This window comes from Pelobates fuscus, chromosome 9, assembly GCF_036172605.1.
Source record: "Pelobates fuscus isolate aPelFus1 chromosome 9, aPelFus1.pri, whole genome shotgun sequence".
In the NCBI taxonomy this organism is placed as follows: Eukaryota; Metazoa; Chordata; class Amphibia; order Anura; family Pelobatidae; genus Pelobates; species Pelobates fuscus.
The window spans coordinates 32069697-32088506 of record NC_086325.1 but is presented as its reverse complement, the minus strand read 5'-3'; the positions used below and the strand labels follow the sequence as shown (position 1 = coordinate 32088506).

Below are 18810 nucleotides of genomic sequence, written 5' to 3'. Positions count from 1 at the left end.
CAGACAAGTTGGACACACAGGAACAGAGGGCTTAAGGGGCCCTGCTCAATGAGCTTACATGCTACAGGGAGTGGTGTAAAGTGATACAAAAGGTAAGGATAGTATTAGACTAATGACCGTTTCAAGAGGGGAATCAGTTGGGAGCTAACAGTTTAATTGATACGCTTTTATGAAGAAGTGGGTTTTTAATGATTTTTTTTGAAGGAGTGGAGACTGGGTGAGCATCTAATGGAGGAGGGAAGTGAGTTCCACAAGAAGTTTTGAAGGCGAGCATCAGAGGTGGGAGTATGGACATAAGATAGACGTAAGTCTTCAGCAGAGTGTAAGGGCCTAGATGGGACATACTTGTGTATTAGGTAGGATAGATAGGTGGGAGCAGCATTATCTAGAGATTTTTCTTACAGGAAGCCAATGTAGGGACTGACAGAAGGGTGAGGAGTGGGAGGACAGGAAGATGAGCCCCACGGCTGCATTCATTATGGACTAATGGTGCAAGTTGGGAGCACATAAGACCACTGAGAAGCAGATTACAGTAGTCAATGCAAGAAAGGACAAAGGAATGGACAAGGACCTTAGTCGCATCTGGCGTTAAGTAGGGTTGGATGTGCGCAATGTTTTTGAGATGGAAGCGGCAGGATTTGGCAATAGACTGAACATGAGGCATGAAGGAGAGGTCGGAGTCAAAGAGAACACTTAGGCAGTCAGCTTGCGTGGAGGAGCTGTTGATTTGGAGTGAGACAGGCACAGACTAGCAACACTTGAGAGAAGAAAGACCAGAATTTCATGGGTGGCACGGGGGGGGGGGGGGGGGGAGGGGGGCTCTGTATAAGCTGATGTCAGATGTCCGATATGCACAGAATTGATATTAGCCAGCCCAGGACTCTTGTTCCAGGCTGGCTTACGATGCCCCATTGATCCTGCCAAAAATAGAGTTATACCTCTGAAAGCAGAGGGGTTACATTGGTATGGGCAGGGTTTCAAAGCAAAACACTGCACTACAGGCTTCAGTCACCATCACCACTTCAATTCACTGACGTGCTCACAGGGCTTGGAATAACCCATTTTAAAGCCTTCCTTAGACACACTACAGAACTGCATTTTGCAATCAAGATTTAATTTCTGTGACATTTATAAAAAGTGTTGACATTTTCAGCAATTCCTTTCAGTGCAAAGAGTGCTAAACTGATTGGAGACCCACAGTTTTATGCTTGTGAAATACATGGTTATAAAAATATTTTTTTACTTTTACTGCCCATTGCAAACGCTGTTTCCAATCAAGTCTGTCCCTAGTCGGCGATTCACACCAAGGCTATCCGATAGTAGATTAAAGATTAATAGGAGCTTATTTACTTCCTGGCTCTCTGTTTTGACCACAATTTATTATGAATGTCTTATGTCCTGGGAAAAGCCTAACACTGGCTTCTAGACTTTATTTGTCCGTTTTCTCTTAAAGACTAACAGCCCAACTATAAAATATATAGTTTTTCTGAACTTTTGATTTAAAGTTCATTAGAGCCTGGTTGGGTAACTTTGACTTTCCATTCATAGTAACATTAAAGAATCTGTATATCATGTTTCCAACTACAGCGCAAATATTTGTTGAATTGCAAGTTACCATGAAAAGTTAATAACGTGGGGTAATCAGTAGATGAAGAATTCTCACTTCTTGCAGGCGCATATTATAAGTTTTGAGGTCAAAGGTACATTGATAAAGGTTCATTTTAAACACAATAATTCATTGTCTATCAATATGTAATTACACAATTCTTTTCCACTGAATTTTAAATTGAAGGAAATACCAAAGGTCAAAATTGTGAGTAAATGGGAAGATTCTAAATTTTCAGAAACTCTTTAACTCTGCTGTGGCCACAGCTTTGTTACTTCAGTCAGATTTTTTGCCGTTGGGGTTTTCAGGTCCGTTTTACAAATTGTTCAGTGAATTTCCACCTATTTCTGTCAGTCCTACGAAGTTTGTAAATACGATACATAATTTGGCCGTTGATATAACTAGTTTGCCAGATTATTTTTTTTTAAATCTACTGATCACTATAAAAAGCTTATAAAACGGCAATGTATGTGTCATAACTGGCTAAATATAATGAATGGCTTCTAAAAGTAGATTTGTTGAATTCTTGTTTTCTGTATTCAAGAAGTTGTGTTTAAATAAAACCATTAATAACACTTCAGTTAAGTTCTTAGTACCCAGTTTGGAATGCTAAATGGTTTCGCTTAAAGTCCTGGAGCTAATTATTATTGCTGTAGAGACCTAAAAGAAAGGTCACATAGATAACAGCACTGTACAATATATATATGTATATATATATATATATATATATATATGAAAATTAAACCTGGCATTAGGGAAGAAAAAGAAAGTAATTTTTTTTTTAAACAAAATTATTATGCAAAAAATGTAACCAGTCTGGTATAAATCAATTCACTGAAATCTGGGTGCGTTGATTTGTTAGGGGACTAGAATTGTCTATGTTCCGTCATTGCTGATGATACAGGAATTGTTATTTAAACATCAATCAAGTGCAAGTTTTTATTTCAATAAGATGATTTTAACACATTAAGAAATAATCCCACGTTAACAGTGACAATCTTATGTTACAGCGTGTACATCATTTACAGTCACACAATCCACAAGTTGTTTTTTTTTTTCTTTCTTCTTCTTGTAAGAGTTTTTTTTTTTTTTTTCCAGAAATGAAACATTCTGAATACATATTTAAAAAAAAAAAAAAAAAAATTCTCAAGGAACCAATTCTCACCTGGTGCGAAAGAAAAAGGTGAACATTTAAAATACGAAAGCCACATTTTGTCATGAGATAAAGACGTCGATGAACAGATGTGCAAACATTGAGCAACTGAAGAATTAAAAAATAAAAGAGAAAAACACAAAACAATATAACAAAGAAACGTAAAAAATACACGAACAACATTAATGGACAGATTTCATTAAATAGCCCTAGACCAATTCATTTTAAGCACGTTTTTGAATTGCAGCATGCTAACACAGCATTGTTTAAAAAAAGGGATGCATATCTTAATGTATACACTGTAAACAGAAGATCCACAGGTCCCCTTTGCAGAGGTGGGATTTTATTCTGATTAAATACTGTATAAATAATCCACAGAACGGAGAAGGTGATGAGAGATTTTTTTTCCGATTTTATAGACGTAGGTGTATGTCAAAGCGAATAATTTCATTATTAGCCTACTAAGTGGAAGAGTAAGACGGATAATAAGCTTGATGGCGTTATGTGGAGTATTTAAATGACCTCCCTGGCTTAATTCCCACCGTAGCCAAGGTGAGGGCAGAAAAAGTGCTTAATTTGTCATTGTTATTGTCCCATATATATATATTTTTATATCTATCTATAATTCTTTTATTTAAAAAGCGCATTAGATCCATACATACAATAAACATGTTTTACCAAACAACATTCAGCTCGGATACCAGATAAAAAGGGAATCTATGTACATGTCTTATTTCATTCAGTCTAGCACCTTTAACGACTCACAGGAATTGACCTTAGGGTTACAAGTCATTAGGGTTTAATACTGCATTTTGTGATCCCATGAATTAGCAGCTCAAAAATTCTCACCAGGGATACGTACTCGAACTAATCTGCAAACATCAGACTTTGTGAATAAATGTGAGATATTTAGACACGCTAGCAGGCTGATCCTGCGATGATGGAACTAGTTGTGTTTTTTTTCTCCTTGCGGATTTCTTCTGCTTGCCAAGAAAAAACAAATTTAAAGGGACACTCCAAGCACCACGAAAACGATAGCGTTCTATGGTGGTTATGGTGCCTGAAATGCCTTGAAGCTCCCTACTGTATTTGGTCAAGCTGTTTGAGAATGGTTTGACTTCTTACATGGGTTCTGCTAAGCGCATGCTCCTTGTCTCCACTACTTCCAACAGAGAGCCAGAAGCTCTCTGTCCGAGCTAAGTTCCAGTTTAAGTTCACTGGCTGAGAGCAATCAGATCATGGGCTTAGCAGAAGCTTTTTGCTCTCTATTGGAAGTAGTCAAGGCAGGGAGCAGAACCTAGTGGACCCCCTGGTAAGAATTTAAACACTTCTAAAACGATTTGACTACCGGAGGGGGCACCCGCACACTCTTAACACCATAACCACTACAGCACATCCCACATTATGTATTCTCACCTACACACTCCGAGATTGATAAATTGGTTAAGGTCCTAGTGTGCATTTAGGCTAAATGGGGGTGGTTAAATACCTGGCACTGCCAATACATCATTTTGATCATTTGTATTGAAATTTGTTGTGGAGTTCTAAAATAATGAAGCTTTTCCAATAACTGGAGGGAATATGTTATTTCCCAAAAAAAAATTTGTTAGGAATTTCTTAGAATTTAATTGTATGTCTCACAAAGAGATCTCCTAGAAACCTCTTATAGACTGGTTAGAACTCATGGCATAGTGTCCTCAGACAGGCCCCACCAAGGACTGGATTGAGAGTCATGAAACGGAGTGCAGGAACAGGTGCACTCATTGACAGCTATGGTTAAGCTATTGAGCTCCCATGACCCTCGGAGAGTCATAACAGAGGAAGCAACAGACACCTAGCCCTGCTGTCCGCATTACGCATTATGGGATATGAAGCCAACATTATTCAGAACATTATGTAAAATTACATGATCGACTCTTTATGATGCCTCATTATATGCTGATTTTTTTCGGATGGCCTACGGAATCCCTTTTTGCAAAACTCACACCTGTGAGGGTAGTCTTTAGTGTGTATTGAGATTACGTGCCTTTTAAAACCAGATGCGTCTGTAGTGCTGTACTCACAGTACTGGCACTGGTAAACTTTCTTCCCACTGTGGGTTTTCATGTGCTTTTTTAATTCAGGCTGAAGTCTAAATCCTCTTTTGCATTTTTTGCACTTGAAAGGCAAGTCTTTTGTGTGCACGGAGAGAATGTGCCCACTGAGGATAAAAGGATCGGAGGTCTTAAAGTCACAGTGTCGGCACTGATGAACTCTTTTGCCCTTGTGCGTTTCACTGTGCTTCTTGAGCTCCGAGGGACGGTGAAACCCTTTCTCGCACACCTCGCACTTGTGAGGGAAATCCTTTGTGTGGACAGATATTATGTGTCGCTTAAGGTCACTGGAGTTTGTACTTTTGTGGTCGCAGTGAGGACACTGGTGAGTTTTGTGACCCTGGAAAAGTTCGGTGTGCCGCAGAAGTTCCTTCTCGTCTGTAAACGCTTGGGGGCACTGTTCGCACTTAAAAGGCAAATCTGTACCGTGACGACTTTTAATATGAGTTTTTAAGTTAGACTGATCTGCACAACGGAACTCACAAAAATGGCACAAATATGGCTTCTCCCCAGTGTGCGTCCGCATGTGTTTCTTTAGCTCTGACGGATGCCGGAAACCCTTCCCACATTCCACACACACGTGAGGAAAGTTCTTGCTGTGGACTGCAAGCAGATGCCTGTTTAGAAGACCCTGCTCTGCGGTTTCATAGTCACAGTATTTGCACTTGTGAAGCTTGGTTTCTTTGTCTCTCAAAATGAGCTTGTTAGAGCTCAGGGGACTCGCCTCGCGGTACCTCCTGGTGTATTCTGTAAACTCATGTGATTTCTCCACCTTATTGCTCAGTTTATGGCTCTCCAGGTGGTTATGGAAGCTGACTTTCTTGTTGGTGGTAAAATCGCAGTCCGTGCACTGGTATTTTTTCTTGATCATATGATCTGGATGATTCTTCATATGTCTTTTCAAAAAGCCTCTGGACTTAAATTTTTTCCCACATATGTGACAAGGATACACAGTTAACGGCTGGCCGTCAGGACCAATTATGACAGCTGCATAAAAACAAAACATAAATTAGGTGTATTTTTATTGCTAATATTGTGAAAATAGTTAAAGGGACACTACAGTCACCTGAACAACTTTAGCTTAATGAAGCAGTTTTGGTGTATAGAACATGCCCCTGCAGCCTCACTGCTCAATCCTCTGCCATTTAGGAGTTAAATCCCTTTGTTTATGAACCCTAGTCACACCTCCCTGCATGTGACTTGCACAGCCTTCCATAAACACTTCCTGTAAAGAGAGCCCTATTTAGGCTTTCTTTATTGCAAGTTCTGTTTAATTAAGATTTTCTTATCCCCTGCTATGTTAATAGCTTGCTAGACCCTGTACGAGCCTCCTGTATGTGATTAAAGTTCAATTTAGAGATTGAAATACAATTATTTAAGGTAAATTACATCTGTTTGAAAGTGAAACCGTTTTTTTTTTTTCATGCAGGCTCTGTCAATCGTAGCCAGGGGAGGTGTGGCTAGGGCTGCATAAACAGAAACAAAGTGATTTAACTCCTAAATGACAGTGAATTGAGCAGTGAAATTGCAGGGGAATGATCTATACACTAAAACTGCTTTATTTAGCTAAAGTAATTTAGGGGACTATAGTGTTCCTTTAAGGCAACAAGACAGTAAATAGCTAGAGCTGCAGTACCGGTAATTATTAATTAATTAATTAAATTGATTGTTTTTTAACAAATAAAATAATCTGTGACCACGAACATCAGCATTTGCTCCCCTAACGCAATCTCATTACAGAGGTAGGTGTTACCTTCTATAACACCCACCTCCAATCCGCCTGCACTCCTCCTGGTCCCTGCTTGGGGACACTTCTCCAAGCAGGGCAATCTCCTCCATGTCAACGGCTTTGTTGTCATCACGCTAGCTTTCTGACTGGAGTTGCCAGCGCCGGCTAGAGATTTAACAGGGCATGCGCGGCGATTGCTATGAGTGGAGAGGACTCAGAGAACTGCCTGTGGGACGTCTTAACTGCTCTCTTTCTCAAACAGTTCTTGATTTAAAAAACGGGTACAAAACCCAAACCCAAATCTAACTCTTAAGCAAAGAAACATTTTACAATACTCAAGCTAAGTTGGTGTGAAATTATTGGGGGTTTTACTTTCTTTTACATTTTTACATATTTTTCACCAGTGACGTGGCCCGCTTCAGCTGAATTTGGCATTTAATCTATAATTTGTTCTGGACGATGAAATGAATGAAAGGATACTCTCTGGAGCTGCTGCTGCCTCCATCAAGCTGTCACAGTGGATGTGAAAGGATTTGGGCACAGGGCTGTTAATTACCAGAAGGAGGAAAAAAAAACAAAAAATACTTGTGGTAATAAAATGTTATCTCTATCCATTTGCTATCAATCTGTCAATAATCAATTTATTTCTCACTGCTTTAGTGCTATCCCAATCACAGTCAGCAGGCAGCAGTCCAGCAATTGTGGAACTGCAAATACCATGATGCTTTGCCAGTATGATGTCAGATGATGCTAGCAAAACATCACTGAAGTTACATTCGTGCAATGGCTGGATTGCATCTTCCTAGCTATTGTTGAGACGGCACAAAGTATAGCAAACCGTGCAGCTGTATTATTTATAAAGCAGTACCATGTTGGTAGCATGTTGTGTTTTCTACGTGACAACAGAACTTTCAAAGTAACGTTCTAAACAAGGTGCTCTAGGCTTTTGGAATTAACCTGTTTGCCACTGCCTGGCGTCCCCTCTTCTTCTTTTCTTTGTTTTCTGTTTAAGTGCTCTGTTGGTGGCAATGCTATCGCAAATCTGGAGGTACTGGGTGGCTGCTCCAGTCTTGTTCTCCAAACGTGATTCAATATTACTTCCTGCGGACAGAAGAATTATACGATATATTAATATCCAGGCTATAAATGTAGGGTGAATACAAAGGAAATGTGTATTTGGGATGTGCATTTTACATCGAAAAATAGAACATTTAAAATTTGTTAAAGGAGAATAGCTAAACTCTGGCCTCTCTGGTTACACAAGCCATGGTTCTCAGAACGTCTGGTAGCTCTGTACTTGGTTTAGAATTGCTTTTAGAAGGCCATATTGTATGATTTTTGTTTTTAAGACCTTGTAAGTCATTTTGTGCCATTCGTGCCTCTCCTCTGTAACAAACATTTCTGTACAGTTGTATGGAATAACAAAGTTAGGACTTTTGCAGCGTGTGATGCAATCTATCAGCAACAATGTGCGAATGTTTCCCATTCTGCTTCCAGTATTACATAAAATAAACCAGCATCACCTTCGCCACACGTTACAGTTAAAATACACACAATGTGTAAATGATTTACGGTTTCTATAAACCGTCCATCTAAACAGGTAACTACATACCGGCTTCCTGCCAATCTCCATACTTTCTTGGGAGATCTATTTCTTCTCCTGTTGAGAAAACACATTAGAAGAATTAAAAATGAATAAATAAATAAAATGATGACACAAGCAATAAAAAAAAATATATATATATATATACTGGGTAATATATTAGAAAAGAAAGAAAAAAGTGATCGAGGGTTCTAACAAGTAGACCCAAGATCATAACTTGAATATCTGAAAATAATGGTCTAGATAAAAAATAAACATAAATAAATAAATAAACAATTGCTTTATTAGATGCTGATATACAAAAAAACCTAACTACTTGCTCACTAATAAAACAAAATATGTGAATCCCAGAGGGGAGCTATAGAAAGCTCAAAATTTCAAAATACCATACTGAGCCATCTAACATAAAAGTACCTGAGGTAGAATAAAATAATGCCAGTGGCTGATCCTATCTAGAAGGTGAATTCCAAGGCCACCCAGTATAGGACAAATCCTTTTATACCTCTGAAAGAATGGCTGTAGTTGCAGAACATCTACATAAAATGTAACAAAGTGTATCCAGTATTAAACTATAGTAGCGCTTGTATGAAGATTGCAACAAATATAAAAAAGAAACGCTAGACTATATAAGAAAACGGGACTGAATACTTGTATAGTCAGCATAAGGTAGCTCAAAGTACTACACCTGGTGGAGTCTTACTCCCCCCGAATAGCTGACTTGGTAACTGAAACTACAATAGTCTAATAAGTAGTCTATCTTACTAGTACTAAAATAAAGGAGGACAATATAGCTAATAAACTAAATGTAGCCACTTAGTAAAAAATGCTCCCTGATAGGTAGAAGACTGCTGACTAAGTAGCTGAAACTGCAAATATCTTATATATAATCTATCCTTCTAGTACTCAAAATCATGCAGACAGACCATGTAGCTGAATAGACTAAATGTAGCCACTTAGTTGAAATGCTCACTAATAAGTAGAAAACTGCAACAAAAAGGCTCCTAATAACGGCTGACAAAACCCCCCATAATCAAAAAAATCGTGCTAAACAAAACGGGCAAAGTAAAAAAAACAACATATTGCCCAACGCGTTTCGGCGCTACTAAAGCGCCTTTGTCAAAGTCAGAATGAACCGTGCGGACTCCAAGGTGTTCTTTTATATATACAGGGAGAGCTCAACTCTCCAATCGCTGTTGGTGGACGGGTGTGGACATTCGTGCCAAAGTGAGGCTTGAAACTCACCGTGCAAATTGAAGCACTCCCCCTCCAGCTGTAACGCCCATTCAGTTCCACCCTCGGCGAGACTCCGCCTATTATGGGTGTATACTAATTTACCATAGCCGATCCTGCCCTCCTAATACGTATTAACTCCTTAGTGACTGTGTATCCCAAAGCTACAAAGCTCTTTATCAGCAATGCAGGGAACACTCTTAGATTCCAAATACTATTGGAATCCTAAATTATATTATACTCAAGATCCTAAGGATTAAGTCCATTCTATTGATACATTAGGAGGTATGTATACATATATATTAATCATTGGATCGGCTAATCCATAGTATTTTCATACAAATGAATGGGCTACACCAAAAGGAGTCTATTCAGGTTCAATGTTGTAGTATATTAAAAAACAACAAAAATTACTTGAGTTTATTCATTATAAATCATAGTAATAGAACCAAAATGTACTGGTCTAAATATTAATGAATGGGGTAAAAGAAAACCCTTCATTAAGTCCCTTAGGTGACATGGTGTCCAATTTGTTTATCCAAAAGCATTCCCTCCTTTTTAAAGTCAAATCAAAATTTCCACCTCTTTTACCCCTACAGACCCGTTCAATACCCGCAAACTTCATGCCTCTCGGCGAATCATTATGGTATTGCCTCATGTGTCTGGCTACTGGGGTGTCTCTATTTGATGTTACAGAGTGGACATGTTCCATTACCCTTCTCTTAGAGGGGCGTATAGTCTTCCCCACGTATTTCATACCGCAACTGCAGGTTAAAAGATAAACAACACCTGCAGTGTTGCAGTTGAAAAATTGTTTTATGGGGATATGAATTGTACCTGTGGAGTCGGATAGAATTTTAGAGTCTTTGGCCATGAAACAACTTGCGACACATCTGCCGCATTTGTATGTGCCATGTACCGTAAGCCAGCTTCCCTTGTTTTTATTTTGAGGCATCAGATGGCTCGGGATGAGAATCTCTTTTAGATTCTTACCTCTCCTGGCCGTAATTGACACTGTAGGAGATACCACATTTTTAAGATGGAAATCTTGAGTGAGAAGGGGCCAAAACCTACCAAGGATTTTCTTTGCCACATCCCAACCCGCATCATATTTGGCTATACAGCGTATCATTTTTGTAGTATTTGGTTTGGGAGTATTGTCAAGAAGTACTTCCCTGTCTTTTTGCAATGCCCTCTGGGGTTTGGTGGTGATTTGCCCATCGGGTGGCCCAAGCATTTAGGGCCACCCAATGGGTATCGCTAAACAGGGGTCCGGTCAGGTGATGTGGCCATCTAAGACCGCGACCGGACCCCTGTTTGTGTATCTGTTGTGTCAAGGTGTGTGTATGTGTGCCAGTTTGTGTATCTGTGTGTCACTGTGCGTGTATATATCTTTGTGCTTGTGTGTATCTGTGTGTCAGTATATCTGTCATTGTGTGTGTGTGCCAGTGTGTGTGAGTATCTGTGTGCCACTAGTTGCCAGTTTGTTTCTATCTGTGTGTCAGATACATACACACACACAGATACACACACTGGCACATACAAACACAGATACACACACCTTGACACAAAGACACACACTGGCACACACAAATATAGATCTGTGTGTGTACGTGTCAGTGTCTGTGTGTATCTGTCAGTGTGAGTATTTGTGTGTGTGTGCTAGTGTGTATTTGTGTATGTCTGTGTGTTTGTATGTGCTGGTTTGTGTTTATGTGTCAAGATGTGATATACAAACGCATCCCTGTATTAAAATGCAAAACTTTTATACAAACACTAACGCTACACACAGGAGCACACCTGCTCCTAACTACTACAATCTGTTTACTATCTGTAGAAATTAGTGTGTATATATAGTTAAAAAAAAAATTTCCAAAAAAGAAGACATTATGCTCTGCTAATTGAAAGGTTTATGGAACAACGCAATGTTCCACGATGTTGATACACTATGTCAAAGGGTTCCACGGGAAAAAATTATAAGGAACCTCTGCTCTAGACTGGGGGCAGGGATAGGCAACCTTCAGCACTCCAGATGTTGTGGACTACATCCCCCATAATGCTCTAATACACATAATGCTGGCAAAGCATCATGGGAGGTGTAGTCCAAAACATTTGCAGAGCCGAAGGTTGCCTATTCCTGCTCTAGGAAATAGGCCTAACACGGCAGATGTAATTTTCAAAATTACACAGAATTACCGTAAGCCGCTGCCCAAGCCACAGGAACAAATGTTTTGTTTGCGTTGGGATCTTCAGCCTGGCCTTCTGGAAGAGAAGATGCCTCCTCTTCACCAACAATAACTTCCATGTAAACTTCATCAGCTATTTCAGCACAACCTGCAGGAAACGGAGAATGTTCAACTAACACTTGTAATAAAAAAAAAGAACCTTCAGAGAACAGAAGATCTGCTCCTCTTACCAATATCTTCATCTTCTTGAGAGGAGTCTTTTACTGCCATATAAACCATCTTTTCCCTTGGCATTCGACCAAGGCTACTCTGCTCAATGACGCCAGTTACCGTGTGCCCATTGTGGAAGTCACTTTCTGTAACTATCTCCGTACCCCCTTAATGCAAGTAGAAACAAAAAATTAACTAAATGCAATCATTTCATATAATATCATGAAAAGGTGATCCACACGGAATTGAATAACAGAACATTTGTTTGCATTAATGAAGTGGTCCATCTAGGGTTAACCCTTTTTTCTATAAACATAGCAGTTTCAGAGAAACTGCTATGTTTATATTTGGGTTAATCCAGCCTCTAGTGGCTGTCTCATTGACAGCCGCTAGAGGCGCTTGCGTGCTTCTCATTGTGAAAATCACAGTGAGAAGACGCCAGCGTCCATAGGAAAGCATTGTGAATGCTTTCCTGTGAGACTGGCTGTATGCGCGCGCGGCTCTTGCCGCACATGCACATTCAGCCAGGGAGGAGGAGGAGAGCTCCCCGTCCGGCGCTGGAGAAAGAGGTAAGTTTAACCCCTTCCTCTCCATCCAGCCCGGCGGGAGGGGGTCCCTGAGGGTGGGGGCACCCTTAGGGCACTATAGTGCCAGGAAAATGAGTTTGTTTTCCTGGCACTATAGTGGTCCTTTAAGCATTTACACAAATGATACAAATCTGCATTGTGACTGGTTGCAAATATTAAAAGCCTATAAACTGGCATTGCAAATTCTTGTACCTGGGATCTCACATAACTTCCATTCCAAAAATATTTTAGCTCTTACTTATCACTACACAACAAAATGACTAAGACTAACTCTACTAGCCCTAAATCCAGTTAGAAATGTACCTTTCAGATAACGTAGATACTCTAGTCCAGTAAATAATCATGTGAGCCTTTTAATTCAGTTATTAGCAGATATATAAAACTGCTCATTGTGCAATGATTGGCAAAACCCCTTTACAATTTATTTTATATATATATATATACATATATCGTAATACTTGAAATTCCTTGCACTGTGGCTCCACGTTATATTGCTGGGTGCCGTATGTATGATCCTGAGGAAAGTCCCGAACGGGTACTGAAACATCGATCCACAAATGTTTTAAACTTTTCTTCAATAAAGAATGGAACTTATCATTAAAAGATCGTGAGTGCAAGCCAATTTATTCATAAATTATATATACAGGGGTTTTCTAACAATGAATGCCACCTGTCAGTGTATTTAAGTTTTACATTTGTCTACTGGCCTTAAAGGAACACTATAGTCACCTAAACAACTTTAGCTTAATGAAGCAGTTTTAGTGTGTAGATCATGCTTTTCAGGTTTCACTGTTCAATTCACTGCCATTTAGGAGTTAAATCACTTTGTTTCTGTTTATGCAGCCCTAGTCACAAATCCCCTGGCTATGATTGACACATGAAAAAAAATGGTTTCACTTTCAATGAGATGTAATTTACCTTAAACAATTGTATCTCTTTCTCTGTAAATTGAACTTTAATCACATACAGGAGGCTCTTGCAGGGTCTAGCAAGCTATTAACATAGCAGGGGATAGGAAAATCGAAATTAAACAGAACTTGCAATAAAGGAAGGATAAATTGTAGATGACTCTTTACAGGAAGTGTTTAATGAAGGTTGTGCAAGTCACATGCAGGGAGGTGTGACTAGGGTTCATAAACAAAGTGATTTAACTCCTAAAAGGCAGAGAATTGAGCAGTGACACTGCAGGGACATGATCTATACACCAAAACTGCTTCATTAAACTAAAGTTGTTTCGGTGACTATAGTGTCCCTTTAAGTAAATCTTAACTACTTCCTCTGTGCTAAAATGACAGTGTTCTCCTTTCTACAAAGGCTTTTAAACAGAAGTTGATGAATCGAAAGGCATCTCACATATAAAATATATCGGAACAGATATGACTAGTAAGACCATCACAGTCTATTGTTTATTGTCTTTAGCGAGTTGGGATTTGAATGGCTTTTCTTCTATACAATCTAAAGGTCTATATAAAAATATAAGAGCGCAATCAAGACGTGACACTATTACGATCGCTAGGGTGGTCTACAAACTATTTTAATTGTTTACACTGTACCTAAGGAGACAGACACATGTAACCAAAATTCAATATATTATCATGTAAAATGTATGCTGCGCTGATAATAATATTATTTTTTTAAATGGTCGACTTCCTGTTCCCCCCCCCCCGCCATTTAAAAGATATAACAGCAAGCAATAATTATTATTTTTTTGTACCTATTTCCACATCATCGTCGGCCTCTGCTTTGAATATGTAAACTTTAATCACTTCAGAACCAAACCCATCTTCTTTACAGATGTCATTGTGTGAGACCTCGGTGCTGATCTTCAGAGGAGCACTGCTGATGTGTTCTAACCTGTCCCCAACATCATCTACTAAAGGGAGCAAATACACGAGAAATTAAAAAAAGAGACATTTATTAAAATATGCATTCAATATGGATCAACATTAAATGTTCAAACATCTACTGCAAAACAAATATAAAAAAAAGTACAGATTTTATTTTAGTCTAATTATTATGGACAATCGAAGAGATTAGAGAAGAGAGACACTATAGTCTTCAAAAGAACTTTAGCTTAAGCAGTTATGGTGTATAGATCATGCCTCTGTAGTTTAACTGCTTAATTATCTGCCATTTAGGAGTTAAATTACTTTGTTTATGCAGCCCTAGTCACACCTCCCTGCATGCGACTCACACAGCCTTCCTACACACTTCCTGTAAAGAGTCATCTGCCATTATTACAAATTCTGTTTAATTTAGAATTTCTTATCTCTTTATAAAAATTTATAAAGTAAGTTAACATCTGGTTGAAAGAGAAACCTTATTTTTCAGTAAATTGAGCAGTCATTAAGCTAAAGTGTCCCTTTAAGTTCTGCATATAAAAGAGTACATTTAGTATGACTCTATGTAAAGATGTACCAGTAAAAAGGTAAATGTTATTATGGTAATGATGATATAATACTGTGAAAATGTTAAGAAGTGCAATTATTAAATCGTTTTGGCAATACAGAAACATTAATGGATCTTCATCGGAGTACCTCAGGACTAATGATATAAAAACTGACACAATGATACCATGAGACAATGAAATCAACATTTTTTACTTTGGTATATTTATTTACTATAAATATCAAAACAGTAAAGTGACCTTGTTCTTTATTACAGGGTTATGCCGATCAAAAAACAGTGTGTCCATAAAACACTGGTTTTGGTTAGAGTGACCCTTTCTGTAGTGGTCTACCTCACCAAATGCAGATTTTTTTTTTTTTAAATGGTTAAACTTACCTCTTTTCCATTGCTGAAGTTCTCCTCCTTGGCTGATGTCATTCCCCATGGCCAGAGATGGAGAGAGTTCAGGCACCGCAGACTAAAGGGGAAGGCTGGGAGCATGGAGGGGAGGGGTGTGTGCCACCAGCATCAGCATGCTGCGTGTGCTGGCTTCAGATGCCAATTGTCCGCAGAATTGATATTAACCTGCTCAGAACTCTTAATCCAGGTCGGCTAATTGCTCCCAATAAGGCTGCTCTAGGTGGAATTAAACTTCCAGCAGCAGTGGGATTAATCTCCATAGTGAAATGCTGCACACCTAAACTCCGGGCACCATGACCACCTCAAATCACTGTTGTGATGATGATGCTTGGAGAAATATTATAATAAAATAATGATCTAGAACAGGGCTAAGCAACCTTCGGCACTCCAGATGTTGTGGACTACATTTTCCTTGATACTATGCCAGCATTATGCCTGTAAGTGCATCATGGAAGATGTGGTCCTCAAGATCTTAAATGCCAACAATTGCATACTCCTGATCTAGAGCATGAGAACTACCATGGTCTAAATCAGTCAGTTTTAATCAGATGTTCATTTCATGACTACTTGACTTACATGAGATCATTAGGTAATCTTCAGAAGTGCCCTTCGCGTCATCATCTTCTGTTTTGATGGTAACTGAGGATCCAGTGGCTTGTATGCTGGGTGCTTGGATAATAGTGTCCGAATCGCAAGTTGCTACCAGAACCTCTTGTGAAACCATAGTGGGCGAATGAGGGTCAGATATAGAGCCCTGGACCACATGTTCGAGTTGTCCATCAGCATCTGTGACCAAATCTGCCACAAACACCTGGTCAGGAACAGCAACTGTTTCTGTGATGATGTCAGATTCCAAAACATGATCAGCATCTTCTAATGCCTCTTCAATGGCAACATCTGTTTCCAGCATAGACTCAGGAATGATAACACCTTCGGTAACAACATCTGCCTCTGTAATAATGTCAGGCCCTTGAACAACATCATCTGATAGTTCATGTTCCAAAGTTATTTCATCATCAGTGATAACATCAGATACTAATACACCTTCAGGAACAGACACCACAATATGGTCTCCATCAACACGAGCTGTGCCGGTCATCCCAGTCACTAGAAGATCACAACCGGGGAAAGTTAATTTTATTTATTTGTGTTACAGATTGTTGTCATGTATCTATATAAAACCCATTTATTAAGCACAATAAAGAACATAAAATTGTATTGCATTAAGAACAAATTTGAAACAGCAATAAACATTGAAGCAAAACATAAATAACACAATGCAACATAAAGGTGGAACCCCTGGGGCCCATGAGCTATTCAGCTCTAAAGAGCGGTCTGTGAAAATATTAGGTGATACCTAATATTCACATGCATTGAGATAACTAAAGAATCTCCTAAGATCAAGAATCTTAAAAGATGTTGGGGAAAATTCAGATTGAAAGAGTGAAGCTCTTATGGTAGCGGGTACAACTGTGGTCAGTTTACTACTAGAGGTCGTAGGGGTTCACTGTGTGTGTGCTTGTTTTTTTACCCATTGATGCACAGTGGAGTACCTCCACGCTCCTAGTTTGTTCTACTCTGGAGATCCACTGATTAAAAGACATGCAGGTGTCTCCAATACTAGAGGATTACTATGTTGGCTTCACAACAATATCCATAACTTTTGTTTTTGACTATCTGTGATGGAGTTTGGACAACCTAAGAGTATTGGAGATCTGGATAACTTATGGTAGAACTGCTGTAGGGTCTGTGTAATCTGGTCCCGGTACAGATATATGGCAGGGCAGTCCTCTGCATTACACCTCCAGAATATATTGCTTCTTGTCGGGAAAAGGGTGCGTAAGAATGCTTTTTTTCTGTACTATCTGGTGAGTCACTTGTAGAAGGATTCCAGTTTTGTAAGACTTACTGTAGAGAGCATTACTTCTTGGAAGATACAGTTCCATATTTATATATATTCTGTATTTATATATAGTTCTTTATTTTTATTTAAGCAAACCCAGCCTTCCTACTTTTGGGGGAGCTGGTGTGGATCTTCTTCCTCGGGTCCAGTGTAGATCCTATTCCTGAGGATTTGTATAGATCCTGTCCCTGGGGTTCAGTGTCGAATCTGCTTGTTTAATCAGTATGCTGTTCCAGCACTGCTCCCTTGCGTGCCCTTTAGTGATACTGGGGCCGGAGTGATATCATATACCAGATCCCAACATCACAGCAGAGTGCACGAGGAAGCAGTGTTGGAACAGCACAAATACAGTCTCCCTCTGGACACACTACATTTCGGCATCCAGGTAATCAGGTGCCTATTCTGTCTTAGGGCACAGACTGCTGCCTCCTGAAGGGCCCTAAGGTGGCCAGCTGGCTATCGCATGGGCCCACCTGTCGGGCGTGACACAGTGGGCCCGTTTGCACTGGTGACATCAGCAACATCAGAATAAAGCCACTATTTCAGTGCCAAAAGGTGACTAACATTCATGACGCAACACAGTCAAATTCTCATCAATATATTTTCTGTGCTACATGGCTATGTACTTAACATACTTATCTAGTTTGATCTGGGCTGCAAAAAGTGAAACAGGTTGGTCTATAAATTAGTGGACATTGCTTTTGAAATTTCCCAGCATGCTTTGTTTTCTATACAGAGCGTATGATGGAGCATTGGCAAGCATGTCACAACAAGCATTTGGCAATTTCACCAATGTTGGGTAATGGTTCCAGTTGTTGGGTAAAATGTATAATGTTTTTTGTCAAATTATCTGAGAATTGTTTTGTCAAATTATCTGAGAATTTTCTATGCATTTATCAAATGGTATACAGGCAATTACAACAAGAATCTGACATGCTATTTATACCATTCCTTTTAAAAGTTAAAGTACATTGTTATAGCAGTTCCGTACCCATATTAAACAAAAATGATTATGATTGATTCCAGTTAATGTAGTGTAGAATGGGCCATGCAGCGAACATTCCATTAATGAAAGCTTATGGTGCTAAATGGTAGATACATTAAGAAGAAAGAATGTTTTACCAAAATCCTGCATAATCATTGTATGAGGCATTTTGGATTCTTGAGTTTGCAGCTCTATGCCTCCGCCGCCGAGATCCATCATATGCCCAAATCATTCAACACACCTGAAAAAAGAAAAGAGGACTTCATTGAAATCCTTAACTTCAGACATTTAATTCTTTATCGATCGGTAAACCTCATAGAAAGGCAGTAAAAGGCAGAGAAACCTCTAAGACATAGACCGTGTCATTTCTAGAGGTGCCCTCGCTAATGTGTGTTCTCTTCTATAATGATTTCCATGAGTTTGAGACAAGTAAGGAAAATTCAGCAGATGCGGTTACAGATAATCCTTTTTTAAATATATTTCCCTTCTAATGAGCGCTTGGGGCTTAACTGCTAATCTTGGAATTGCGAAGAATTTCAATTTAATTGTGAAAAAGTTTAAAAGGGAAAATAAAACAGAAGAAGGGAAGTTGTGTAAGAGGCGACTAAGGAGGGGATCAAGTTGGCTTCTATCTGTACCCGTCCGCTCCTTTAAAAGCTTGATTTAAATATATTTTTATTGGAATAGCAGCTAAAATTGAGATGCTTTATTATTCAG

The 18810-nt window shown here is 39.1% G+C and overlaps 1 protein-coding gene across 4 annotated transcripts in view; it reads right to left on the bottom strand.

The window, feature by feature from the left end:
- Positions 1-3030: 3030 nt before the first annotated feature.
- ZNF711 (zinc finger protein 711) overlaps positions 3031-18810 on the bottom strand; it is a 31437-nt gene continuing 15657 nt past the window's right edge. For all 4 annotated transcript variants that reach the window (XM_063431847.1, XM_063431848.1, XM_063431846.1 and 1 more), the window contains exons 2-9: positions 18231-18334; positions 15782-16312; positions 14112-14270; positions 11831-11977; positions 11611-11748; positions 8194-8241; positions 7539-7682; positions 3031-5839 (exon numbers count right to left, since the gene is read on the bottom strand). In XM_063431847.1, coding sequence (XP_063287917.1) covers positions 4662-5839; positions 7539-7682; positions 8194-8241; positions 11611-11748; positions 11831-11977; positions 14112-14270; positions 15782-16312; positions 18231-18312 — 2427 coding nt within the window. In that variant the 5' untranslated portion in view covers positions 18313-18334 and the 3' untranslated portion in view covers positions 3031-4661. The remainder of the gene's footprint in view (positions 5840-7538; positions 7683-8193; positions 8242-11610; positions 11749-11830; positions 11978-14111; positions 14271-15781; positions 16313-18230; positions 18335-18810) is intronic.